We start from the raw sequence: 25,691 nt of genomic DNA, 5'->3' as shown, positions 1-25,691 counted from the left end.
GCATTTCTTCATTGTGGTTCTGACTTGCATTTCCCTTATAGTTATATCTGTATTTCTTCCTTATATCTATCTATCATATATCTGTTGGTCAGGCCCCTTTTTATGAGCACAAACCACATTTGCAACCCAGTGTCAGAGGTCACAGGCTTGGACACATTTTCTAGTTCCTTCCCTGAATTATTTTAAAATTCCCTGACACTGTTTGTTGCCTGTACCTCTTTTTTTTTTTTTTTAATCCCCAGCTGAGGATATCTTTTCCACTGCTTTTCAGAGAGAATAGAAGGGAGGGGAGAAGGAGAGAGAGAAAGAGAGTAACATGGATAGGTTCCTCCCGCGTGCACCCTGACTGGGAGAGAGGAGCAAACCTGCAAATGAGGTACATGCCCTTGACCAGGAATCATCCCTGAGACTCTTGGGTGTGCAGGCTGATGCTCCCACTGAATACACTGGCCAGGGTGTAGTCTGTCCCTCTTTAAATGATGTTATTGCATACTCATTCTTGTTGCTTTTTTCCCTTTTCAAAAGGCATTTCTTCCCTACAATATTTCTCTGACTCAGCCATCCAAGAGATTTTTTTTAAAATTTCTAAGTACATGCTTATTTGTCTCTGAGATTCTCTTCCTCCTTCACTTTAATAGTTTCCAGATTCTTTGGTGTTATTTACCTTTAAAATTCTATCTTTCCACTTTTTCCCAATAAAGGTTTCATTTAAGAAGTAAGGAGAGTTTTTGGCCTGGCTGGTGGGCTCATAAAGTTGAGCGTCTTCTGTGCATTGCAAGGTCACCAGTTTGATTATGGTTGTGGGTTCAGTCCCTGACTGGCATGGTTTTGGGAAAACTGATCAATGTTTCTCTCTTTCACCTTCTTTCTCTTTCCCTCTCCCTTCCTCTCTCTCTAAAAATATCAATAAAAATCCTTTTTTTTTTTTTTTTTAGAAGAGTTTCTGGCCCTAGCTGGTTTTGCTCAGTGGATAAAGCATTGACCTGTGGACAGCAGGGTCCCAGGTTCAATTCTCATCAAGGGCACATGCCCAGTTGTGGGCTCGAACCCCCAGTATGGGGCATGCAGGAGGCAGCCAATCAATGATTCTGTCTTATCAGTGATGTTTTTATCTCTCTCTCCCTTTTCCCTTCCTCTATGAAATAAATAAAAATATATTTTTTTAAAAAAAGAGTTTGGGGCTCAACAAAAGAAAAACATTTAAAAAATATCTAGAACTCCAAATTCCTCTCTGGAGGAATTTTGAAAATTCATCTATATTCACCCCCACTAAAACATAACCATTAATATGTGGGCATATACAATTTCAGTAAATTTCCCCCCCCCAATGCAATTGGTGTTTTTAAAATGAAACTAGAAAATTCATGCACTGGAGTGGGGTCCCTAAACCTGGCCTGCTCCCTATCACAGTCCGGAAGCCCTTAGGGGCGGGAGGAGACCTGGTGATCAGGGGAAGGAGATGCCCCCATCACACCTCTGCTGCTGCCACTGCCGACAGCGCAAGCCTTGGCCAGCCCTGGTTACCTGAGCCTGGTTACCTGGGCGGCTGGGCAGCTGACACCTGAGGCTTACCTGCTCCTGGGGCTGGCCCTGGGTGGCTGCGGGTGCTGAGGGACTGGGTATCATCATCTTGTGGCTTTGAGCAACATCTTTGAGTGTGGGGCAGTCAGTTAGCATATTTTCTCCTTTTTGGCTGAGGGCAATGCCATCTTTGCAATGGTGTGAGGGTCAATTAGCATATTCCTTCTTCATTAGATAGGATTGGATCATTCAAAAATACTGTTTTGGTTTAATAATATATTAATATATGATAAAACACACCTTTATTTCATTAAATATTATCTACAGCATCTTTTAAAAAGGACTCAAGTAGTCCAGCTGATATGATTTAGTGGTTGAGCATCCACCTATGAACCAGGAGGTCAAGGTTTGATTCCCAGTCAGGGCACATGCCTGGGTTTTAGGCTTGATCCCTAGTAAAGGTGGGGGGAGGGGGGTGGGAGTCAGCCAATCAATAATTCTCATCATTGATATTTCTATCTCTCTCCATCTCCCTTCTTTTCTCTGAAATCAATAAAAAAAAAATATTTTTTTAAATAAAGGACTCAAGTAATCTTGGATTTTTGTATAATAATTAGAATAGTAGTCCTAAATGACCACTCAATGGATAACAAATTACAAAGAGTAATTTGATATCCATCCTTCTACATTTTTTCTATGCATATACTTTAGAAAAACAAAAACAGCTATATACCAATTGCTTTGTAATGTGCTTTCAAGTATTGCGGTAAAATTTACATAACATAAAATTCACCATTTTAATTATTTTAAAGTGTACAATTCAGTGGCATTTAGTACATTCTAAATGTTGTATAACCATCTATTATCTAGTTCCAGAACATTTTCAGCTTCACAAAAAGAAACCCTGCAGCCTGTAAGTGGTCACTCCCTGTTCTTTCCTTCCCCCAGTCCTTGGCAACCACTAATATGCTTTCTGTTTCTATAAATTTGCCTATTTTAGATATTTCAGATTAAGGGAATCATACAATATGTGTCCTTTTGTGTCTTGCTTCTTTTACTTAACATAATATTTTCTGGATTCATCCATTTTGTAGCATGTTGGAATAAGAAATATTCCATCACATTTTGCTTATTCATTCATCAGTTGATGGATAGTTGAGTTGTTTCCACCATTTTTAAAAATATATATTTTTTATTGTTTTTTTTTTATAGAGAGGAAGAGAGAGGAATAGAGTCAGAAACATCGATAAGAGAGAATCATCAATCAGCTGCCTCTTGCACACCCCTTTCTTGGGATGTGCCCATAACCAAGGTACATGACCTTGACCGAAATCGAACCTAGGACCTTTCAGTGTGCAAGCCGAAGCTCTATCCACTGAGCCAAACTGATTTCGGCTGTGACAACTGTGAATAATGCTGCCATGTATGTTCATGTGCTTCTTATTTGTTTGTTTGTTGGTTGGTTGGTTTAAACACCTCTTTGGTATATGAATAGAATTGCTGGATCATGTGATAATTCTGTGCTTAACCTATTGAGGAAATGCCAAGCTATTTTTTCTTTAAAATTTTTTTTAATTGATTGATCTTGAGAGAGAGAGAGAGAGAGAGAGAGAGAGAGAGAGAGAGACAAACATTTATTCATTGTTCCACTTATTTATGAAATCACTGGTTGCTTTGCTTCTTATATGTGCCCTGAACAGGATTGAACCTGAAACCTAGATGTATTGGGATGACACTCTAACCAACTGAGCTATCTGGCCAGGGTCCACCAAACTATTTCCCATAGCAGCATTTTAAATTCCTATCAGCAGTACATGAGAGTTCTAATTTCTCCACATCCTTGAAAACACTTGTTTATTTTCCATTGTCATTTTTTATAGCTATCCTGGTAGAGGTGAAGTGGTAAAGTGGTATCTCATGGATTTGAATTGCATTTTCCTAATGACTAATGGTGTTCAACATAATTTTCATTTGCTTATTGGTCATTTGTCAATGTTGTGGATTCAATCCCCAGTTAGGGTACACACAGAATCAGCCAATGAATGCATAAATAAGTGAAACAACGCACTGATCTCTCTCTCACTCTCTCCCTTTCTCTCTCTCTAAAATTAATCAAAGCAAGCATGGGTCCTGGGTGCTAGAGAAAAACCGGTGCCACCAGCCGGGGGAAGGAAGGCCTACTCTTCCGCAAATTTCATGCATTGGGCCTCTAGTCCTATATAATAAAACTGTAATATGCAAATCGACCGAAGGGCGGAAAGACCAGGTGCTATGATGCACACTAACCACCAGGGGGCAGATGCTTGATGCAGGAGCTGCCCCCTGGTGGTCAGTGTGCTCCCCCTGTGGGAGTGCCACTCAGCTAGAAGCCTGGCTCAAGGCTGGCGAGGGCAGTGCAGTGGTGGGAGCCTTTATTGCCTCCGAAGCAGCTAAGGACCCCTTGGGGGATGTCCCCCTGCCGGCGGTGTAGGCCCAGGGGAATGGGAGGAGCGGACTGCCAGAGGGTGCAGGCTGAGCTGAGGGAAACCCCTGCACGACATTCATGCATTGGACCTCTAGTAAAATATAAATTAAGTCTCTTGCTGCAGTGACACGACTGGGAGCCATGGACCTGGTCTGGGAGCGAAGGCCTAGGATTGTTTCAAAAAATGGCAGACAAACCAGGCATGGGGGATGTCGCCAGCTTCGATAAGGCCAAGCTGAAGAAGACGGAGACACAGAAGAGTATCCTGCCGACCAAAGAGACCACTGAGCAGGAGAAGCAAAGTGAAATGTCCTAAGAACCGGAGGATTTCCACCTCCGGCATCTTCGGGAGTCCCCTGCGGTGTGGAGAAAAGACCACCTGCAAGAACAAACGAGCCACAAACTGCACTGTGAACCAGGACACTCGGAGCCCATACCATTGACCTGTGCGTCCCTTAGGGGACCCCCTTTCCCCCATCGAACTGCCAAATTCTCCAGTTTGCCCTGGGATATTGTAGAACATTATTCGTATGATTAATGGAATAAAACACACCTCGTGGCAAAATATATATATTTTTTTAAATATATACATTAATTAATATAATTAAATAAGGCAGAAAAAAACATAGACAAAGAAGGAAAAACAAAAGAAACAGAGACAACTCCCATTTAGTAAATGGCATCTGACTTTCAAAGAGAAGCAACACACAGTAGCTTAGTAGCAGGTTATCTCTGGCCTGAGGCCCAAGGAAAGGAAAGGAGGCTCTTCCCTCTGATTTTTTATGCGGGGAAAGCAGGTTGCAACATCAAAGACAGTGGTTTCCCTTCCTCCTCATTTCTCCGCCTCTTCCGGGGCGAGGGGGAACGGGGGAGTGGTAGAGTCAGAGCCCTCATAAAAACACACACAAACACACTGTAAAGTGTTCAAGAGAGGCTAACAGCAGGGACAGTTCTACAGATTTGCTTTCACAAACTGGGACGTTTTTAACACATTATTCTAATTAGGGGGGGCGGGTGGGGGAGCGCCAAGTGAAACTGTTTCCCGGCCTTCTCTCCGGTGCTGAGTCACCGCTCAGTCACCGGTTCCGCTCAGGGCAGTCTCCCAGCCAGATGCCCCGCGCCCTGGAGAGGGCCTCTCCTCACCTGGGCGCACAGCCCCTGCCATGTTGATAGGACGCACTGTCTCCCAGCGACAGCGCCGCCCCTGACGTGCTCAACGCGTCCATCAAAGATCACACTGGAGGCAGCACCGGCGGGGCAGGTCCAGATGATGGGCGTGGACACAGAGCAACACACAATGGGCCTGGACAAGAAAAATGAAACCCAGAAACCCCACTGAATAACCTTTTCTCCCTGAGATTCAGAACATCTCGGTCCCAGGTGGAGAGTGGCTACCCAGTATTCATCAGGCCAAGCAGGCGAGGTCAGCTCGGATTACTCCTAGATAGTCGAGCTTACTGATTTCCCTGGTGTGGCTCGTTTCCAGGATTGCATAACAGACAGAGGCCCGAGCGGCTGAGGATGACGGAAGGGCCCTGCACTCCCCCGCCTGCTCGCAATGCCCGTGTGCCCCGGGCTTGGCGGACTCACTGCAGGGAGGGGTGTGGGCGGCGCCTGCCGGGTGCAGAGGCTCCTTCTCCAGCAGCCACACGCCATTACCCGGCGGAAGGCTCTGTGAGACCTCAACCCGGTCAGCCGAGAGGCCACGAGATGGCAGCAGAGGACACACCCGGGGCCACAAAACCTGAACCGTCTGCAAAAGCAGCTCCTTTCATTTGGGAAAGACCATTAGTTGTCTATAATCATGTACTCAAGGCCGGGATACATGTCTGAGTTTTAAAGAAATGAGGGTAACATTCATCATCATGGACAATGTCCCACCCACCACAGCATTCAGCTGCATAGGAAGCCACAGGAATACCCTGTTTCCCCGAAAATAAGACAGTGTCTTATATTAATTTTTGTTCCCAAAGATGCGCTAGGTCTTAACTTCAGGGGATATCTTATTTTTCCATGAAGAAGAATATGATACACATTTACTGTTAAATGAAAATAAAGGAAATTTATTACCTGTATACGGTACAGTAGTACGGTAGTTGTCAACACAAACCAGATAAACTGTGAATCCTACAGTATCAAGAATTTACTCATTTATTCAATGACAATCATGTCATCATCTTCTGGAACATCATCATAACAATCCAATTCCTGAATTTCCTGGTGAATTTCTTGTGACTCCATTTCTTTCAGAATCAGTGGACCAAATCTCTCATGTTTAGTCTAGGGGGGGGGGCCTTATTTTCGGGGGGATGCCTTATATTTCACTCAGAAGGAAACCTGTAAGTAGGTCTTATTTTCGGAGGATGTCTTATTTTCGGGGAAACACAGTAGGACATTTCTCCAATGCTTAAAGCGAGGTATATTGGTCAAGGCCTTTAAAATCTGACGTCAGCTGCAGCCTTGTCACACAGTCACTGCTTCCTGTGAAGTCTCAATAGGCAGCAGTTTAAGTAAAACACGAGCGACTTCCACAGAAGCAGCCAAACTGGCCAAGGGGTGGATACTTTGCTGGGAAGCATTGCAGCAAAGTAGAATGCTTTCAGGGAGCAGCCAGGGACTCTCACACTAGGCAGCAGGGAGGGGTAAACATGAGGATCACAGGGCAAGCCTCACAGACTGTCTTCACTTGCAGCTGGCAGAGGATAATGCACAGGAAAGGGGCTTTAGTAGCACAGGGACTAAAATCTCTGATCTGACTTACTAATGCTCCTTTTGTATACACATCTGTCCCTCCCCCACCAAAAGTGTCTCCAGACATTGCCAAATAACCCCTGGGGGACTAAATGCTGCTTGAGATCCAATGCCATAGAGGGTTTTTTGATTTTAAAAGTTTTAAGCACATAATGTTAAATCTCTCTAAGACTTGAATTTCAGAAAAGGCCTGGAGAGCCTACAAAAATCGTATAGCACATCTAAAACCTTAATTCTGTCAAATTTAAGAGAAGTCCAAACCTGTAAGAATTTTTATGAGTTTATTTGAGCCAACCTGATGATAATTGCCGGGACGCATGATATGGATGAATTGAGAAAATGCTCAGGAAAATGACAGTTGTATCACTTATGCTATACATCAGAATCAAAGGGGAATACATAAGGGGCGACATGAATTTTATTGGTGATAGATTAGGAAAGCAAGAGAAAACAAAGGGTGGGGTGGGGGTCTCTGGGACTAGATAGAAAGTACAACCAATAGACACACATTTATTTTACATAGGAGGGTACAGGATAGTTAACAATTAACAATCTTATATAATAAAAGCTTAATATGCTAAGTGTCTGGTTGTCCGGTCATCCACTCAATCAATCAAAGTGTAATATGCTAATGATATGCTACGGTTGCTCAACTGCTTGCTATGGCATGCACTGACCACCAGGGGGCAGACAGTTGACTGGTTGACCCGTCACTATGATGTACACTGACCACCAGAGGACAGACATTCTGACCAGTAGGTTAGCTTGCTGCTGGGGTCTAGCAGATCAGGACTGAGCAAGATGGGCCAGACATGCCCTGGAGCCTTCCCATGGTCCCTCGAAGGTTAGCCAACCTCCCATGTCCCTCCCCAGCCTTGATTGTGCCCCAGTGGGGCCCCTAGGTTTGGCCTGCACCGTCTTGCAATCCTGGACCCCTTGGGGGATGTTGGAGAGTTGGTTTTGGCCTGATTCCATTCAACACAGGAGCTGCCCCCTGGTGGTCAGTGTGCTCCCACAGGGGGAGTGCTGCTCAGCCAGAAGCTGGGCTCACAGCTGGCAAGCACAGCAGTGGTGGCAGGAGCCTCTCCCGCCTCCATGGCAGCGCTAAGGATGCCTGACTGTAGGCTTAGGCTTGCTCCCAGTGAGGAATGGCCTAAGCTGTCAGTTAGACATCCCCCGAGGGCTCCTGGACTGTGATAGGGTACAGCCGGGCTGAGGGACAACTCCCTCTGCCCTATGCACAAATTCCATGCACTGGGCCTCTAGTTAATAATAACAATAAGGGGATTTGTGGTCTACTTTGTGCAGTGGTTGTGCTTTGAGGGGTCTGGAAAAAAGGAAGTTACTTTGATATTGATATTCCAAAGATATGTTAACAGGTATGTCTCTGTACATACAGAAAAAGATGACAGACAGGCTCAGTTTGATTGACTTTTGTTAGGGAAAATGCCAGCCTAGGACATGACTACAATCTACCATAAACTTTTAATTTCAGACTATCATATGGGGTTAACTTGGTTTCTGAGTTTGTAAGGCCTCCGCTGAGCTTTTCAGGTTTAGTATGTGGTCCCTTTTTTTGCCCATAATTCCTACCATATGTTTGTATAATGGAGAGACTATAATTGAAGGACTACAGCCTGAATCTGGTCAATTAAAAAAGTTAATTAACATTTTAAAATTAGATGATTTCACATTTAAAAGCCAGAATTTTTGACCTTTATAGGAAAATTGGAACTATGGCAATACTAAGCTTACAGTTCCACATGGCATATGTTTGAATGAAGTTGAGTGGAGGAAGGTCATTAAATAGAATGTATGCTTATTAGCTTACTACAGTTCACACCACTCCCTATTTCCTTATACTGTTACACTCATTTTCACTACTCCTCATCTCTATAGGCAATTTATTGTCAACCTCTGATGTGCTTTTTAGTTTTAAATTATTTTCTATGTGCAATTCTATTTTAGCCTTGATAGGTCAGTAGAGAAGTTAAATACTGTGATTATTATCTTGATGTAAGCAAAATGTAGTTCAGAGAGGTTTGATTCGCTCAAACTTATACAACAAAACCAGAATCTTTAGCCCTAGCCAGTTTGGCTCAGTGGATAGAGCGTCAGCCTATGGACTGAAGGGTAGATTTCAATCAAGGGCACATGCTCTGGTTGCTGACTCAATCCCAGTGTGGGGTGTGCAGGGGGCAGCTGATCAATGATTCTCTCTCATTTTTGATGTTCCTATCTCTCTTTTCTTCTCCCTTCCTCTCTGAAATCAATAAAAATGTGTGTGTGTGTGTGTGTCTATTTGTTATATATATAACAAAACCCCCCAGAATCTTTAGATTTCCTCTTTCAGTTCTGTTAATTTTGGGGAGTTTTCATTAAGAACTTCATTTAGTGATTCATGCACCAAAGCCAAAGAAGTAGATATGGGCATAGTAACTGCTAGAATACATGAATTCCAACTGCTTATTCTAGTATCACTCACTGCAAATGATTAACTTTTCCTTTAATGACGATTTCTGCTTCCTTTCTCCTTGCAGGAATATGAAAAGACTGCCCTTCTAGCTGTCTGGAAGTTGGGTGTGGCCCTCTGACTCACCTTGGCCAATAAAGTTCCAGTGGAAGTGGTATTAGTCCCTCTGAGGCAGAAGCATTTAAGGGCTTGTGAACAATTCTTCAGGCTCAGGGAAGGGGTTGGGGCTCTAAGCTTCATAGTGACATGGCAGGATCTCCAAGGGGTGGAGGTCCATCTGCTTGGGTACCTGAGTAACATAACCAGCAGAGGCGCCTGCCAATTACTCGACATGTAGTGTGAGACATACACCTTTGTGGTTTTAAGCCATTGCGATTTTGGCACTGTTACCACAGCATAACTTAGCCCAACCTGACTGATATAAGGATTCATTTGCATGGTCATTGACTTTTTCTCAAGAACTATCTAGAATGCAATTCCTAGACCTGCTCATGTCACTAAAATTTGTAGTTCCTATCTGGAAGACAGTGAGAATTGATTGTTGATTTTTTTTTTTATTTTTTTTTTACTCCAAGTTGTTCATCCACTACCACCTTCTAACTTGGAAGAAAATTATTTTCTGAATCTTTCACACATGAGCTTCCCATTATTCTGGCAGTTAGAGTGGGAGGAGAAGAGAGCGGCCCAGATCTTTTTTTTTTTTTTCCATTCCTAAACCTAATCCCAGAACTATCCCCACCCACTAGTACTCACATAACCTTGTCATAGGGCGACTATTACCACTCCCAAGGTGTCACACACAGAAAGGAGTTGCCGCTGGCACCGCTGCAATGTTAGGGCAAGGCAGCCAGGCTGCGCTCTTTCCTCGCTGGTGCCTGGGCTTGGCCAAACTTCCGAGCAGCAGCATTCTGTCTAAGGGAAAGAAGCCTACTCCAGGGGGAACACACATGGGTGTGAGGCGCACACCCATCCTGGGCACTGTGTGAATTTGGGGTGAGTTCCTTCAGTACTCCAGCTCTGGGCAGTTTCTATAGGGCTAACCAGCTGCCCTGAGTAGTATACTCCTGGGTCTCTATCGGTTTTTTTTCTTTCTGGGCTTTCTCTCTCAAGCCCGCGTGTGCTTGCCGTCTTTGCACACTTTGCAAAGTTCAGAAACGGTGGGGGTTGAGCGCCACGAGAGCTTCAGCAACCAGACGGCGGCGGCCGGGACCGAAGGTCGGCGGGGCTGCGGCGAGGCGGGGGCTGAGCCTGCGCAGTCCCGCTCCCGCCTTGGCGAGGGGCGGCGGCCACGCGGGCTCGCTGCGCCGCGTGCTCGCAGAGGCGGGAAAGTCTCAGGCTGAGCGGCCGCCGCGCCCCTCCCTCTTCCTGCCCAGTCCACCTGTCCGCCCCGGGAGCCGGACCTCCCGAGGCGGCCAGACGCCGGGGGGGGGGAGGGCGGCGTGGAGGGCCCCGGGCTTCTGACTCATCATCTCCAACCCCTTTCTCGCGCGCGCTCCAAGTCTCAGGACTTTAGACTTGGGCGTTGCCAGAGGGGGGCGCGATGACAGCATCCGGGGAACCCCAGCTTTGCCGAGGGCCATCCCCCAGCGCCTGCGGGTTCCCGGAGCTGCCCGAGGGAGGGTCATGGAGCCGCAGCCAGCTCTCAGTTGCCCCGGTTGGGGGAGCGGCGCCCCCTTTCAGAACCACCCGCCTGGCTCCTCCCTGGACGCCGGGCCAGTGGTCGCGTCCGAGGCAAGTCGGCTAGGCCCGGACTTTCTGCTCCTCACGTCACTCAGCAGATGCACAGCGCCCTCACCGCGGAGAAAAGGCTTTTTATTTCCCAGCAGGCCGCGGGGGGTGCGGGGCATCATGGGACTTGTAGTCTCCGCCGGAGTACGGAACCAGTCGGAGGGGGAGAACTAAAACCACCCGTGGATTGATCTCAGAGAGTCGCCGCGTATGCGAACCTGGGCTTTGGAGTGGGATGGGATTATGAAAGGTGGAAAGAAGAGACATAGTGAGAAGAGGAAGATATGAAACTATATGGGATGGGGGTGGGTAAGGATGGAAGGGAGGGGGAAAGCTGAAAGTTAGCCTAAGGATGGCCTGTAGGGGGGCAGCTTTTCAGGGCAATGAGGTGAGGGGAGAATCTGGTCGACGTATAGCTTCCCCTAGACGAGAAAGGGTCCTAGTCTGAGTGGAAATTGAAGGCATCCCCACTGGATTGCACGTAGGTCTCCAGGGCCTCCATCTCTTTTCTGAGTTTGGTGGGGTGCAGTAAGGTCTGGAGAACGCTCCCACAGGGTAGGAGAGCAGCACTTGCCCGCTTGCCTTGCCATCTCATGCAGTTGTTCGGTTTGCTGTGCTAGCCACCGCGGGACCATTCTCCAAATCAGTAACTTCCTCCAACTCAGAGAGACCCTGAAAACCAGACAGAAGTGTGAGGGGTGAGAAAGGAGGAATCATCTACAAAAGCAACCTCCTCCTCCTCTTTCAGTTTTGTCTTGTGTTCCTATAGCCCTTCTAATAGTTAGGCAGCTTTCTAATGTTCTCCCACATTTCTGGGTCCAACCATTTAGACATCCAATTCCCTCTTACCCACCTTTAGGAGAGAGATGTCCAGTCAGAAAACCAATTAGCATGAGTCTAGGACCCCTTCCTTTTCTCCCTGCCCCATTGTTTTCCTTTAAGTGCCATTGGCCAAAAGAGCCATTGGAAAAAAAAAAAAAAAATGAGCTCCTAGGTAGCTCCATCTTTCCCCCCTGCCCTCAGTACCTGCTGCAGCTCCCGGTAGTGCAGACTCTGTCTCCTGCAGCATCCTGGCTTCCTCTGGCTTAGCAGGAGTAGGGAATATGCTGAGACCAGCACTCCTCCTAGGGTGAAAGCCTCAGCACTGAGCTCCAGCACCAACAAGCCGTCCAGCTACAGGTAGACAAGGCTGAGGATGCTACAGAGGAACCAACACCTGTTGGCCCCTGCCCTTATCCCTCTCCATCTCCTTTGGCCTCCTTGTCTTTCCATCTTCTCCTTTACTCACCGGTACCTGGGAGGAAGCAGTCGCTGCAGACCCCAAGGCTGTCTTCATCACCTCAACCACCACCACGATGAAGCCCAAGATCAGATCGATGGTGTTGAGTATCATCATGGCCTGCACCTGCCAGTGAACCAGTTCAGCCCTGCCTAGCCTAAGGGGACTCATTGCAACCCCAAGCTCAACCTGCACCTACCCAGAAACAAAACTCAGCTTTTATTCTTCTAACAGGGCCCTTAGCCATCCATTTTATATATATATATATATATATATATATATATATATATATATATATATATAAAATATATATTTTATTGATTTTGTACAGAGAGGAAGGGAGAGAGATAGAGAGTTAGAAACATCGATGCGAGACAATCATTGATCAGCTGCCTCCTGCACCCCCGCCCCCACCGGGGATGTGCCCGCAACCAAGGCACATGCCCTTGACCGGAATCGAACCCAGGGCCCTTCAGTCCCCAAGCCGACTCTCTATCCATTGAGCCAAACCGGTTTTGGCCTTCCATGTTTGTTTTTGTTTTTTGCCTTAGTCTTTTAGTACTGTCAGGCAGAGAGCTGATAGGATTAGCTTGGAGAGCCACTCTCTAGGTTGAGGAGTGGTGTGTGTGTGTGTGTGTTTTGGGTGGAAAGAATAGTATTGCATTCACTTCCCCTCTCACCTTCCAAAGGCGGGGTGCTCTGCGCAGCTCAAGGGTAACAATCCCAGTGAGGAGACCCTGAATGGTGAGAAAGGCAAGGGTTGAGCTCTGGCCCTATTAGTGAAGGGCCCCCAGGATCTTTCTCCCATCCTCTGTTGTGGTGGATCTTACCAGTGCTCCAGGTCCAAGCGGCAGTGCTGTGGCCATGTGACAAGCAGAGTTCAGGCAGGCAACTGAGACAGCCAAGGGCACCACAGCCACTGCCAGCCATAGTTGGCTCACCTGGAGGCCAGACGCAGGGGAACTGTCAGCAATTCCCTTCCCTCCTCTCAACCCCAGCCATTGGCCGGAATGCCTGGTGGTGGAAAGTAGTCAACCAAGGGCAGTGAAGGAAGGGGATGTCATTTAATTTGTTCTGCCTGACGTCATAGTTTAGTTACTGCGTGCTTTCCCCACATGATGGAAGCTGCTTGTAGATTTTTCCTCCACCATCCTCCCTCTCAGAGTCTAACATTTTCAAACACGTGGTAAGCGTTCACAAAACATGGATGGAATGGAATTAGGGTACAAGTGGACATGCGGAAGCTTGGGGTAGGGCATCCTGGCCTCACCGCCAGCACCAACAGGTTCCCACTCTGCCTTTGCCTTGCCCAGTGCTGTAGCTTTTCCAGACGAGGGCTGGGTCTGGTTTGCTCTTGCTGACCAGCTCTGTCCTCCATGGCTCCCTTGATTGCTGAAGCTTGGGTTTTTTCCCTGGGAAAAAGGAGACCAGAAATGCAGGAGCCTCTATTTCAGCTGCCCCTCCGCATGCTTCTAATATCCAGGGAGTTGAGGCTCAGAACCTCTCACCTACCTATTCTGAAGCAGCTACTCCAAGGGGACCCAGCTGGGCTTGGAGCTCCTGGTGGGGCCTAGTGGCTCAGAGCTGACAGCAAACTTGTCTTGCCTGAGACAGGCTGTCAGGGTTGGGGTGTGGTGGGGCAAAGGTCTCTAAGAGGGCCAACCGGAAGTGGCCGTAGGTAGATACCAGCCTCTGTTCACTCCACGAGATGCCCAGCTCTGCCTTGTTTTGTTCCTGTTTCCTGTTGCGTCCATCTCTGCCCATCCTGGGTTCTTCTGAACGCCTGCGCATGGATGCTACCACCATGGGCCCTAATTCAGCCCCCAACCCCCATCTCCATCAATCTTTCTCTCTCTCTCTCTCTCTCTCTCTCTCTCTCTCTCTCTCTCTCTCTCTCTTTTTTTTTTCTTCCTCCTCAAATAATTTGCTGTTCCCTAGGGAAATCCCACATTACTGTCTGGATTGTTCCCATGTCATTGCCACTTGCAGCTTTGTCCCCAAACCAGGCAAGATTTAATTCCCTTGGCTTCCTATCTGTCACGTTCTGAATGGCTTCTCCTCTCTCCTTCCTTATTTTTGGAGGGTTTACTCTGGATGGGACACTGAGGATGGGGTGCCCTATTACAGTGGGGGTTGTTTTTAGCTTGGTGATCATCTTCAGCTAGACACGTATAGAAGAAGATAGTCCCCAAATGGCCGGTCTTGCGAGGATGCTATTGCAACAATTAATATTTTTTGAGAGATACAAGCTGCTTTGCAGCCAAGCTGACCTGTACTAAAATCTCAGCTCTGCCACTTTCCTAGCTGTGTGACCTTGAATACATTATTCTACCTATTTGAACCACTGTTTGTTCAAACGGAGTTATAAAACGGGGGCTAATAATATGACTGTGAAGGGTTGTTGACTCATGGTGGGTGCTTAGTAACCATTAGTGGCGCTGATGAGGTCATACTGTTGTGCCCGATGCCCATATACTAAAGGGCTTATTCAGAGGTTAAGCTGGGGATATTTATTTCTACAGCAAGCAGCAGAACCAGTGGGGGCCCAGATATATATATATATATTTAGAGATCAAAAATAGGAAAGATCATCTTGATGCAGAGCCCTGAGGTTTGGAGGCAACCAGACCTACGTCCAAATTCCAGATCTACCTGGCTGACCTTGTGCCAGTTACTTCATCTGTGTTTGCTTACCTATAAAGGGAAGTTAATAATACCACAGGGCTCCTTGGAGTATTAAGAGAAAATGCATATGAACCAGCTCAGCCCAACACCTTGCACCTAAGTGCTCAATGAATGTGAGTGGCTATTATCGTTATTGTTGATGATGGAAGGCCGAGCCAGAAGGCCCTTGGGAGCTAGGACACGGAGGCCAGGTTCTGTGAGGAGAGCGGCCTGGCCTTCTTTGTAAGCCACTTGTGCCCTGCTCCGTGCTGAGCCAACGCTCCTTGTAGCATTGTGTCCGCTCTTCCCTGGGGAGTGGGAATCACACTTAAAATGGCTGAGAACCGCTGTGTGCTAACTTTATTCGGTAGCGGTGGATGGTCTGGCAGAAGGGGAGATGCTGGCCTTGCACGGAGGCTCCCTGAGGCTGGCAGGCCAGTGGAAAGAGACTCTTTAGCTTCGTTTTCCTGACCTATAAACGTAACCTCACATTTCAGAGTGTAACTGTAAGGATTACATGCCGTTAAATAGGTGAACAGGCATTCAGTCATTATTGGCTCAATCGGACTCTACTACTTGAAACACACACATAGCCCCTGTCCGGATTACCATCTCCTGCGGGGACGGGGTTGCACCCCCTGCCTGTGCATCCCCCCGCGGCGCCGAGCACCGGGCCGGCACTCAGGAGCCCTCGGTAAATATTTGTGGCGTTGGAGGGCCGGCAGAGTGACCTGAGGAATGGGAAGCAGGATTCGAGAGGAAGGTGCGGGGATTGTTTATCGGGAACAGGAAGGGCCGAGGAGTTAACTTTAATACTGTTTCTTCCACGGCAGACATGAGCTATCTCTCTCATCGCCCCTCCTCCTCCTCCCCAAAAAGAGACACACATCGCAGGGAGAGGCTCGGAGATAAAGCCCCGGAGGAACTTCCCGGGCCGAGCGTGTCGGGGCAGAGCGGGCGCCGCGCTCCCTCCCTGGTATGTCCGGGCCGGGCGGGCGGGCGGGGCGGCGCGGAGGCCGGGGAAGGACGGGATGACCTTTCGAAACCCCTCCCGCCTTCTGGGGAGCCCGTCCGCGCGCCCCGCCCCCGCCCCCACCCCCCCGACAGCGCCCCCCGGCTCCCCGCGGCCCGCACCCCGCCCCCGGCGGCGGCTCCCGGGGCTCCCGGCGCCCCGGCCCCGTCCCCGGAGCCCGCGCCCGGCTCCCCGCGCGCCGCGCCGCCCCCCGCATGCTAATGGCCGGGCCGCCTCCCGCCGCGCACAATGCGGGCCGGGGCCCGGGCCGGGGGCGGGGGCCGGGAGGGGGCGGAGGCCGGGCCGGGGGCGGGGGGGCCGGGGCCGGCGCATCTCCCCCGGCCCCACGTAACGCTGACGCCCGCGCCGCCGGCCCGCCGCCCGCCGCCGCCGCCGCCGCCCGCTCCGCCGCCGCCCGCCCGCCCGGGGCTCGTGAGTAGCCGCTCCCCCCGCGCCCGGCCCCCCCTCCGCCGCCCGCCCCCGCCCGGCCCCCGCCCCCCTCCCGGAGGGGGGGCCCCGCTCCGCGCGCCGGGCTCGGAGCAGGTGCAGGGGGCGGGGGCGGGGGAGGGGCGCCGGCTCGACCCCAAGCAAACTTCGCCCGGAGCGCCTGGGGGGGCGGGGGGCCCCCCCTGCGGCCTCGGGAGCCAGGGGAGCCGGGGGGGGGTTTCGAGGGAGGGGGGCCAGGTGGGGGAAGCCGGGGAAGGGGGCACCAGAGGGGAAAGGCCAGCGGAGGGTGGGGTGGGGGGGGCCCGGGGACAGGCGTCTTTGTAGGGGCCCGAAGGCAGGGCGCGAGGGGCCTGGGGTGCAGGGCTGCACGGCCGGGAGCCTGAGCGGATGGCCGCCCCCCCCCCCCCCGGCCCCCCAGGTAGGGCTGATGGAGGCAAACTCCCTGGGATCGGGGGTGGGGGAGGGGAGAGGATGGGGGGGTGCTTCCCTCTCTGCGTCCCAAACAAAGTGTCACAAAGAGCTCGGCCGCCGCCGGCAGCAGCAGCAGAGGCGGCTGCAACTCAGCTTTTGTTCTCCCGGCCTGGGTAGCTGAGCCCTGGCCTTCCAGCCTTCCAACCCTGCCCCCCATCCTCCTCCTGGCTTATCTTCCCGGGCAGGGGTCTGGGGTGCCGCTCAAAGAACCTCTTGTGCAGGATCACAGGTCCTGTCCTACTTGCCAGCCTACTTGTGGGAGGTGGGTTTTCCCAGAGGCTCTCCTGCCCACCCGCCCCCGCCCCCTAATCTCAGCACTGGGGCCCCTATGGGTGCTGAGACTCTGACCTCTTAGGGTCAGTTCCAGTTCAGGGAACTCAGGGCTTGCTCTGTGCCCCCTCCCACAGATCTAGAACTTTCAGGAGAGGGATCAAGTTGGGACATGCCTCTGGAATAAGGCTCACCGCCATGGTGGGGTGGCAGGAGGTGAGCAGGTGTACCTTCCTCTTGCCTCCTGCTAGATTCTTGGAGTTCATGGCTAAGATTCCATGCCCCCAGCTCCGGAGAGTGTACACTCAGTGTGAAAGGTGGGCAGGCTGGGGTCTGTGGTCAGTTTGGGGGAGCTACCTGAGCAGTGATGTTTAGAGGGCTATGGAGAAAAGACCCCAAAAAGGGACGTTTGATAAAGGTGGTCTTGACTCTAGACCCTCGAAGTTCCTTTTCTTTAACCCCGTCTAATGCAGTGTTAATGATTGTTAGAGGGCTTATGGAGGTGTAGGAATAGAGAGAAAGACAGCAAGTATTAGAAATTATCAGTGAGCAGTGCCTCCCCACAGCTATACCTCAGAAGTCCTGAACCCTTGCCCCTTACACTGCCCCTATCAACTTTCGAACCACAAGGCTTGAGGGACAAATATCATGGTTCTCCAGTCAGCAGACGTTTCTAGGTACCCATCCCTGTTGTTTCTAAGAACCTTCTCGCCAAACCTTTCCTCCTTCCCTACTCGGTGAGGTTTGGTGGTCCACACCCCCTTCTCCACCAGCTCTCCTCGCACATAAAAGTAATCGGCCTGTTGCTTTGGGAAGATTTCTGATCCCTATCCCCCGCCTTGTGTCCCTATAGAACCCAAATAAGGGCAAGATAACCCCTGATTCCCAGTGTGGGAGGAAAGTAGGTCAGTGCTACTGTCTGGCCAAGTCTCAGGGATGGCGATTCAGGGCCCGACTATAGAAAACTGTTGCTTATTGCCCGCCAGCAATAGATGCATGACCCGGGTTCTAAACCAGTTCATAGAATCGTGGGCCCGGTCACTGTGTTCTCCTATGGGGAAAGCCTCGTCGGATTAGGTGCCTGCGACCTGGTTTGGTGTGGAGGTGATTCAGATCTTGATTGTGCCTAGAGGGTCTCTCAGTGGGTTTACTGATTTGAGGCTACCCTTTGGGGAAAGTTCCCCTGCTCAGGAATAATAGTTTCAGTATGGTTCTTCTTGTATATTACTGTATTTCTATCCTAGAAACTGCTATGTACGAAGCAGTGTTTTTTGTTTTTTTTTTGGAGGTAGGGTGGGGTGGGGGAGAAAGCTTTGTCCTATTCCAGCCCTACTTGCCTCAGATATGAGGTCAACTTCCCCTGAAATATTTTGCTTACTATCCTACAGGCAGTTTCAGGGGCTCTAGAATCTTCTCAGAATCAGAGTATGCGCCCATAGGTTAGTCAGCTATGACCATGCAGTATTCCCAGCCTTCCCCCTCCTCCCCCACCATCTGCTTCCTCTGAATATACCAGATTGGCTGTACACCAGGATGTTCCGGGAATCCCCAGGAGAGCAACAGAATGTGATGGACCCAAATATGATGCCTCACTCACTCGTTCCAGGATGTACAAACTGTAACTGTCAGGACACTCCTTATAGCTCATTAAAATTCTTCTAGTTACATCTATTTTGTTACATCTTATCTATTTTCAGTGTCATCCAAAAGGCAAAAATAAACCTTCTGGTACCACTGTTCTTCCCTCCCTCCCCCATGGCTTCCAGAGAAGAGATTTTTAAAATGTAGCTTTTCTCAGTGCCTCAATTATGGCTTTCAAATGCCAAATGTGGCCCCTCTGGCACTTCCTAGCACTACCTGGGTAATGAGGTGGCCACAGTGGCTCCTCTGGTAGCCCACTGCACTCTCCATGGTACTGAAGGGATGACCATTTGTTTTAACTCCTCTTGGGGTCCAGAAGTCTTGTGACTCAGAACTACGAAACTTTCTAGTTGGAAGGAACCATCTGTATACATTTGTTCAGTCCCCTTGTTGTACAGATGAATAAGCTGGGATGTTAAGTGATCCACTGAAGGTTGCATGGCTTTTAAGGGTCTGATTGGGCCCACAATAGCCTTGTACCCTTTGGTCTTATTCTACACATTTCATGATACCACTCAGTGAGCCTGGCTAGACTCTTGGTTCCAGAAAGGGGATTTTTTCAAATATTAAAAGTGTGGTGGAGATTATTTAGTGACCCTTGGACACTTTCTTAATTAACCTCTTGTTAATAAAATTCCCTTAACCCAGATTCCACATGTAACAGGTACCTGCTAGCTCATGGAGTTTTTTTTTTTTTTTAATGTATTTAAATATATATATATATATATATATATATATATATATATATATATATATATATATATTTGATTTTAGAGAAGAAGGGAGAGGGAGAGAGATAGAAACATCAATGATGAGAGAGAATTATTGATTGGCTGCCTCCTGCACTCCCACCCGGGGGATCAAGCCCACAGCCTGGGCATTCGACCTGACCAGGAATCAAACCATGACCTCCTGGTTCATAGGTCAATGCTCAACCACTGAACCATGCTGACCAAGGGAGTAATTTTTTTAAAAAATAAATCTTTTCATTTATTTATTTAAAAAAACTCACCTGAGGATATTTTCCCATTGATTTTCAGAGAGAGTGAAAGAGAGAGGGAGACAGGGAGGAATATCGATGTGAGAGGAACATCGATTGGTTGCCTCCTGCACACTCCCTGACTAGGCTGGGGAGGAGCCTTAACTGAGGTCTGTACCCTTAACCAGAATCGAACCTGGGACCCTTCGGTCTGCAGTCCGACACTATCCACTGAGCCAAATCGGCTAGGGTCATTTTTAATTTAATTTAATTTATTTATTGATTGATTTTAAAGAGAAACATGGATTTGTTGTTCCACCCATTCTATGCACTCACTGGTGGATTTTGTTGTTGTTGTTAATCTTACTGAAGGATAGTTCTTTCATTGATTTTAGAGAGAGAGGAAGGGAGTGGGGAGGACAAGAGAGGAGAGAGAAAAAAACATTGATATGAGAGAGTCACACCAATTGGTTGCCTCTCGCATGCACCCCAACTGGGGTGGGGAACCTGCAACATTGATCAAAATCAAACCTGGAATCCTTCAGTTCATGGGCCACTGAGTCACGCTGCCAGGACCCATTCATGGAGTCTTATCACATCCAGTAAATATCAAAAATTAAGGAAACTTGGACCTTCAGAGCTTTTTTTTTGCTGATAAGCAGGGCTGACTTCTGGCCCAATTTTCTTCCGTTCAGGATCCTTAAGGAAAGTAATGCTTGAGTCTTTTTCTTGCTTAGTGACCCATTCCATGCCTATTGTAAGAAAGTTCTTTATATATCAAATATTCTTTCTATTTCAGGGGAAAAAATTGATACAGTCCACATTTGTCTAGCCTTGACCAGATAAAATTATATATGTAAGCAGGAAGGTATACTGACTGAATTCTGGTCAGCCTCCCAGGCATATTTCCATGAATCTTAATTCTGGGATGGCTTCTGTGTCTTAATGCTAACCTCCTCTGCAGCTTATGATCAGGAGCAAGCCCCGCACCCCCACCCCCAATCCTCTTCCTCTCCGTTCTCTTCTTCCTCAGAACTGGACCTGTGCACATCCCAGGCCCAGGGAATTTTAGCCTGGAGAATTTTAACCCTTTTCTGCTCAGAGCATGTGCTGAGCCCCTATCTGTGCAGATGGCCCAGCCCCGCCCCCCGTCCCTCACTCCAGCCTCTTGAGCTCAGAGCCAGTGTAATCCTCCTCTTGTGTGAGCGAGCCTCTCCCCTGCAGAGAGGAGAAAAGCCTGCTTCGGAACAGCCCTGGACAAAGGGGCTGAGATGGCCCCGCACACTGCAGGTTCCAAGGTTTGAAACACGGGAATGAATCCTATCTGGTATTTGCAGTATTTAGCCCCTTCCCCAGGTCAGCAGCGCCCCTTAACTTCCATTCCTCCCCCAACTCTTTCTTCATTCCTTCTCCTTCTGGCTCTCTCCCCCTGCGTGCCCCTCCCCCCGCTGTCTGTCTCCAGACTGCTGCTGCTGGGAGGTGTTTCTCTCCCATGCATGAATGAGTCTCTGTAATGAATGGAAATGAATGGATCAGGAATCCAGGCAGCGGGAGGGAGGATGAGGGGGAAAGACAGAAAGACAGGGTGAGAGCAAAGGAAGGGCTGTGGGGTCGGGAAGGATGTTTGGCTGGCTGGTCAGTTAGGTATCTGAGAGCAACTGTTCCCACTTGGATAACCGTGGGGCATGGCAAGCCCACCCCATTTGCTCATCAAGCTGCACACCCCAATCTAAACCAGAGAGGGCTATACTGTGAAGGTCTCCCTCACCACCAGGGGGTGGTGGTAGTTGTAGTTGTCCTGGGCCAGGCATTTAGAATGTATTTGGGAGAGAAAAAAAAAAACTACGTTCTAAGGAAGCTGGGGCATGGGCAAATCAAGGAGTACAAGTTCTGGTGACAGCAGCCGCCTCCTGCCTCAGGATGCAAGGAGGGGGAAGGGTTTCAGGAATACAGGGTGCTAAGAGCATTGAGTTGGGAGTGATTATTTTCACGGCTGAAAATCAGGACTTATCTTTTCCTCCAAATCTATTTCTTTTTGCTTTAGCTCTTCAGCACCTGTTGCCTTCACTAGCAGCTTTTCCTCCTCCTCCTCCCCGCACTCCCCAGAACCAAAGAATGTGAAAGGGGTCCATGGAGGTGAGTGAAGCTTGGCCTGAACCCGCAAGTACCTACAACTCTACTCCCTCCCCTCCCTACCTTCTCTCACCTTCTGACCTGCCATTATTGTAAGTTATCTCCGTGGCCCCAACAAGCCCAATTCCCATTCATCCTCCAGTTTCCCTAAATTGAGTGGAAAGGGTACCCGGTGTACTTGGTGTGGGCCCCCATCCACCCCTCCCTTGGGTCCTATGGCTCTCCATGTCCTTCTCAACCCCCACACAGCTCTCCTTTCTCCTTTGCTCTGTGCACACCCTTCTCCACAGGGCTCACGTCCCCGCGCTCTGGGCGGCCACTTAGCGCCCTCCCCGCCAGCCTTCGACGGAGAACTGGATCTGCAGCGCTACTCCAACGGACCGGGCCTGACCGCCGCAGGGTCTCCAGGCATGGGAGCGGTGGGCTGGTCCGAGAGTCGGGCTGGCGAAAGGCGCTTCCCCTGCCCTGTTTGCGGAAAGCGCTTCCGCTTCAATTCCATCCTGGCTCTGCACCTGCGGGCGCACCCGGGCGCCCAGGCCTTCCAGTGCCCGCACTGCGGCCACCGCGCGGCCCAGCGGGCCCTGCTGCGCTCGCACCTGCGCACGCACCAGCCGGAGCGCCCGCGGAGCCCAGCCGCGCGCCTGCTGCTGGAGTTGGAGGAACGCGCGCTCTTGCGCGAGGCCCGGTCAGGAAGAGCCCGGAGCTCAGGGGGCCTGCAGGCCACCCTGGCCACGGAGAGCCTGGTGCGGCCCCAGGCTCCATCAGCGTCCTCTTTCCGATGCCCCTTCTGCAAAGGCAAGTTTCGCACCGCCGCGGAGCGGGAACGCCACCTGCACATCCTGCACAGGCCCTGGAAGTGTGGCCTCTGCAGCTTCGGCTCCAGCCAGGAGGAGGAGCTGCTGCACCACAGCCTGACGGCCCACGGGGCTCCGGAGCGCCCTCTGGCGGCCACCTCGGCTGCCCCGCAGCCTCAACCTCCACCCCAACCTGAACACAGATCAGTCCCTGAGCCCGAGCAGGAGCCGGAGCCGGAGCCGGAGCCGGAGCCGGAGCCGGAGCCCGAACGTGAGGCAACCCCAGCCCCTGCTGCTCCTGAGGAGCCCCCTGCACCTCCAGAGTTCCGCTGTCAAGTGTGTGGCCAGAGCTTCACCCAGTCCTGGTTTCTCAAGGGCCATATGCGCAAGCACAAGGCCTCTTTTGATCACGCGTGTCCCGTGTGTGGCCGTTGCTTCAAGGAGCCCTGGTTCCTTAAGAATCACATGAAGGTGCACGCCAGCAAGCTGGGTCCACTGCGCGCCCCGGGGCCTGTCTCTGGGCCTGCCCGGGCTCCCCAACCTCCTGACCTGGGCCTGCTCGCCTACGAACCGCTGGGCCCCACGCTCCTCTTGGCCCCCGCGCCCACCCCGGCTGAGCGCCGGGAGCCTGCGAGCCTCCTGGGCTACCTGAGCCTGCGAGCCGGCGAAGCCCGGCCCAATGGCGAGGGCGCCGAGTCCGGGGCTGGCCGCAGCTTCGGAGGCTTCCGCCCCTTGCCCTCTGCGCTCCCGGCCCGGGCTCGCCGGCACCGCGCCGCCGAGGAGCCCGAGGAGGAGGAGGAGGTAGTGGAGGCCGAGGAGGAGACCTGGGCCCGCAACAGGGCGTTGGGCCCTCTGGCTTCGCTGCACCCACGCCCAGGGGAGGGGCCAGGGCACTCTGCACCTGCCTCGGGGGCCCAGGCGAGGCCCACTGCCACGCAGGGTATGTAAGGGGTCTCCCTCCTGTCTCTTAAGGTTTATATCTGGTCCCACCCTGACACCTCTGCTCCTCTCCCGGCCCCTCCTTTTGGAAAGGAGCTCATAATGCACCAGCTCAACTTGCAGCATAGCCAACCCCTCATTTCCCCCAACACGCTGTTGCAGACCCTAAGGGGAAGATGGGTGGGTGTGGGGCGCATGGCTCTGATAGGGTGAGGGCAACGGACTCCTCTGATTCCCTTTAACGTGTGTGTTGCAGAAGAGAATGGGCTGCTGGTCGGAGGGAACCGGTCTGAAGGGAGCCGGGGGGCCACCGGCAAGGATTGTCCCTTCTGCGGGAAATCATTCCGCTCGGCGCATCACCTCAAAGTGCATCTGCGCGTGCACACAGGTGAGGGGGCAGCCTCCGGGGTGGGAGGGCACCGGAGGGCAGGGAGAGAAGGGACAGGCAGACCACACTTAGCAGCCCTCAGATTGGCCAGGGGAGGGTGTGGGGAAAGCCTCCTTTAATAAATCCGAGGGGGTGGGAGAGGCAGCGTGTCTTTCCTGGTCCAGAGGAGGTCTGTCTCTATGTTGAACGGAATGTGGATGGGGGCGGGCAGTGACCTCGACTTTGACCTTATCACACCCCCCTCCCCAAAGGCGAGCGCCCCTACAAGTGTCCGCACTGCGACTACGCGGGCACCCAGTCCGGCTCGCTCAAGTACCACCTGCAGCGCCACCACCGGGAGCAGAGGAGTGGGGCCGGCCCGGGGCCGCCCCCGGAGCCGCCCCCTTCCCAGCGGGCTTCAGCCCAGACGTCCGGGGCCAAGGCGGCTCCGCAGCCTACGACTTGGGTGGAGGGCACCCCGAGCCCCCGGCCTTCCAGCAGCACCGCGCCGGGGTCCCGCAGGAAGCCTTCCAGTCCGGGGAGGACCCTGCGCAACGGGCGAGGCGGTGAGGCCGAACCCCTGGACCTGTCCCTGCGGGCGGGGCCGGGAGGCGAGGCCGGGCCCGGGGGTGCCCTCCACCGTTGCCTCTTCTGCCCCTTCGCCACCGGAGCCCCCGAGCTCATGGCCTTGCACCTGCAAGTGCACCACAGTCGCCGGGCTCGGGGCCGCCGGCTCCCCCAGGCCGATGTGTCGCTGCCCTATGTCCGAGCACCATCGGGAGAGACCCCTCCCAGCCCTCCTCTGCAGGAAGGGGAGGAGGGCCCCGGGCTGTTGAGGTTCGGAGAGGTGGGATTGGGGGGGCAAGAACGGTAGGGAGCCCTCTTAGGGGCCGTTAGTGTAGTGAGCTTACCCTGCAGGAGCGGGGGAGCACTAGAGGTAGTTGGTAGAGCAGCCAGCAGGGGGGCAGTGTGGGACCCATATCCCAGCCCCAGGTGGACCAGAGGTAAAGGGTATGGAGGGCGTAGGGGGTGGGTGGGCGGTACGCACCCAGCCCAGGGGAGTCACAGTGCCTTAGAAGTGGCAGGGGTGAGGATCAAAGAATGGGTTCCCAGGGCTGGCAGAGAGGATTGTGCCCCTGTTGAGGAGATGCTCTGCCAGTCCTTGCTGGTCCATAGGCATGAGAGTTTATTTTTGTACAATGGGTGGGGGTGGGGGGCACTGTACCCTTCTAAGCCCCTTCAGGGGTCCTGTAGACGTTGCTATTTTTGGTACGATTCCTGTCATCCCTGTCGCAGAGTTGTGTCCCCAATAAACAGGTGTCTTGAGGCACAGGGGCCCTGAGTCTGTCTGCCTATGTCCTGTCCTCCTCTGTGGGCCTTTCTGCCCAGGAAAGAGGCACCTCAGCTATCACCCAGAGAGCTTGGGCTTGACCCCCAGGCTTTGGCTCCAGCAGCCTGCTGTGGGCCCAGGAATTGGCACTTAGCAAGTGGCCTAAGGGATTCTCATGCATTGTGGTCAGAGGGCCTCTCATTTTTAAATCTGCTGGACTGTGCCGAATCCCACCGTAACTGTGCCTGGCTTTGCCTCAAGACGTGGGTATATTGTGAGAGGAGGAGCTTCAAAGGGTGCATTGAGTCTCTGGGAACCACCTCGGAGAAGGTACATTCTCTTAGGCCCCGCCCTCACCGAGATTTGGTTGAGGGGAAGCGTTCAAGTTAGTATTATCACCTCAACCCAGAGGACGGCTTCTAGCTCTT

General features: G+C 51.5%; 3 protein-coding genes across 7 annotated transcripts; 2 read left to right on the top strand and 1 right to left on the bottom strand.

The window, feature by feature from the left end:
- The first annotated feature begins 4,090 nt into the window (after positions 1–4,090).
- LOC118724575 (thymosin beta-10-like) lies at positions 4,091–4,550 on the top strand. Its single transcript, XM_036447996.1, has one exon. It carries the CDS (start codon positions 4,170–4,172, stop codon positions 4,299–4,301), a length of 132 nt encoding a protein of 43 aa, XP_036303889.1. The 5' UTR covers positions 4,091–4,169; the 3' UTR covers positions 4,302–4,550.
- A 5,486-nt stretch (positions 4,551–10,036) lies between these two features.
- Positions 10,037–25,268, top strand: ZNF219 (zinc finger protein 219). Of its 3 annotated transcripts, none has more exons than XM_036447944.2 (5): positions 10,037–10,202; positions 21,745–21,836; positions 22,124–23,567; positions 23,823–23,954; positions 24,206–25,268. In XM_036447944.2, the coding sequence occupies exons 2-5, from the start codon at positions 21,831–21,833 to the stop codon at positions 24,805–24,807; spliced, it is 2,184 nt and encodes a 727-aa protein (XP_036303837.1). In that variant the 5' UTR covers positions 10,037–10,202; positions 21,745–21,830; the 3' UTR covers positions 24,808–25,268. The 3 variants fall into 3 exon arrangements, with proteins under 3 accessions (XP_036303837.1, XP_036303819.1, XP_036303829.1); XM_036447926.2 differs by lacking the exon at positions 10,037–10,202 and adding an exon at positions 16,106–16,324; XM_036447936.2 differs by lacking the exon at positions 10,037–10,202 and adding an exon at positions 16,796–18,184.
- On the bottom strand, positions 11,001–13,998 carry TMEM253 (transmembrane protein 253). 3 transcript variants are annotated; one of them, XM_036447976.2, is made up of 7 exons: positions 13,729–13,985; positions 13,487–13,628; positions 13,047–13,157; positions 12,897–12,953; positions 12,226–12,342; positions 11,964–12,110; positions 11,001–11,609 (listed from the first exon to the last, which is right to left on the bottom strand). In XM_036447976.2, exons 2-7 carry the CDS (start codon positions 13,592–13,594, stop codon positions 11,529–11,531), a joined length of 621 nt encoding a protein of 206 aa, XP_036303869.1. In that variant the 5' UTR covers positions 13,595–13,628; positions 13,729–13,985; the 3' UTR covers positions 11,001–11,528. The 3 variants fall into 3 exon arrangements, with proteins under 3 accessions (XP_036303869.1, XP_036303858.1, XP_036303876.1); XM_036447965.2 differs by having other exon boundaries at positions 13,725–13,983; XM_036447983.2 differs by lacking the exon at positions 12,226–12,342 and having other exon boundaries at positions 13,725–13,998.
- Positions 25,269–25,691: the final 423 nt, after the last annotated feature.

This window comes from Pipistrellus kuhlii, unplaced genomic scaffold (genome assembly GCF_014108245.1).
Source record: "Pipistrellus kuhlii isolate mPipKuh1 unplaced genomic scaffold, mPipKuh1.p scaffold_m20_p_1, whole genome shotgun sequence".
Lineage (NCBI taxonomy): Eukaryota > Metazoa > Chordata > Mammalia > Chiroptera > Vespertilionidae > Pipistrellus > Pipistrellus kuhlii.
Note: the sequence above shows the minus strand (reverse complement) of the source record. Positions and strands in the feature narration are given on the sequence as shown.

What these genes read in the sequence shown, in the direction of transcription:
- LOC118724575 (XM_036447996.1), top strand. Translation starts at nt 4,170, where the DNA reads ATGGCAGACAAACCAGGCATGGGGGATGTCGCCAGCTTCGATAAGGCC.
- TMEM253 (XM_036447976.2), bottom strand. Translation starts at nt 13,594, where the DNA reads ATGGAGGACAGAGCTGGTCAGCAAGAGCAAACCAGACCCAGCCCTCGT. An exon ending in GAGCACCCCGCCTTTGGAAG is followed by an intron (nt 12,343 to 12,896) that starts GTGAGAGGGGAA and finishes GTTCACTGGCAG; the next exon opens with GTGCAGGCCATGATGATACT. An exon ending in ACTACCGGGAGCTGCAGCAG is followed by an intron (nt 11,610 to 11,963) that starts GTACTGAGGGCA and finishes TCTGGTTTTCAG; the next exon opens with GGTCTCTCTGAGTTGGAGGA.
- ZNF219 (XM_036447944.2), top strand. An exon ending in GAGGCCCACTGCCACGCAGG is followed by an intron (nt 23,568 to 23,822) that starts GTATGTAAGGGG and finishes TGTGTGTTGCAG; the next exon opens with AAGAGAATGGGCTGCTGGTC. An exon ending in GCATCTGCGCGTGCACACAG is followed by an intron (nt 23,955 to 24,205) that starts GTGAGGGGGCAG and finishes CCCTCCCCAAAG; the next exon opens with GCGAGCGCCCCTACAAGTGT.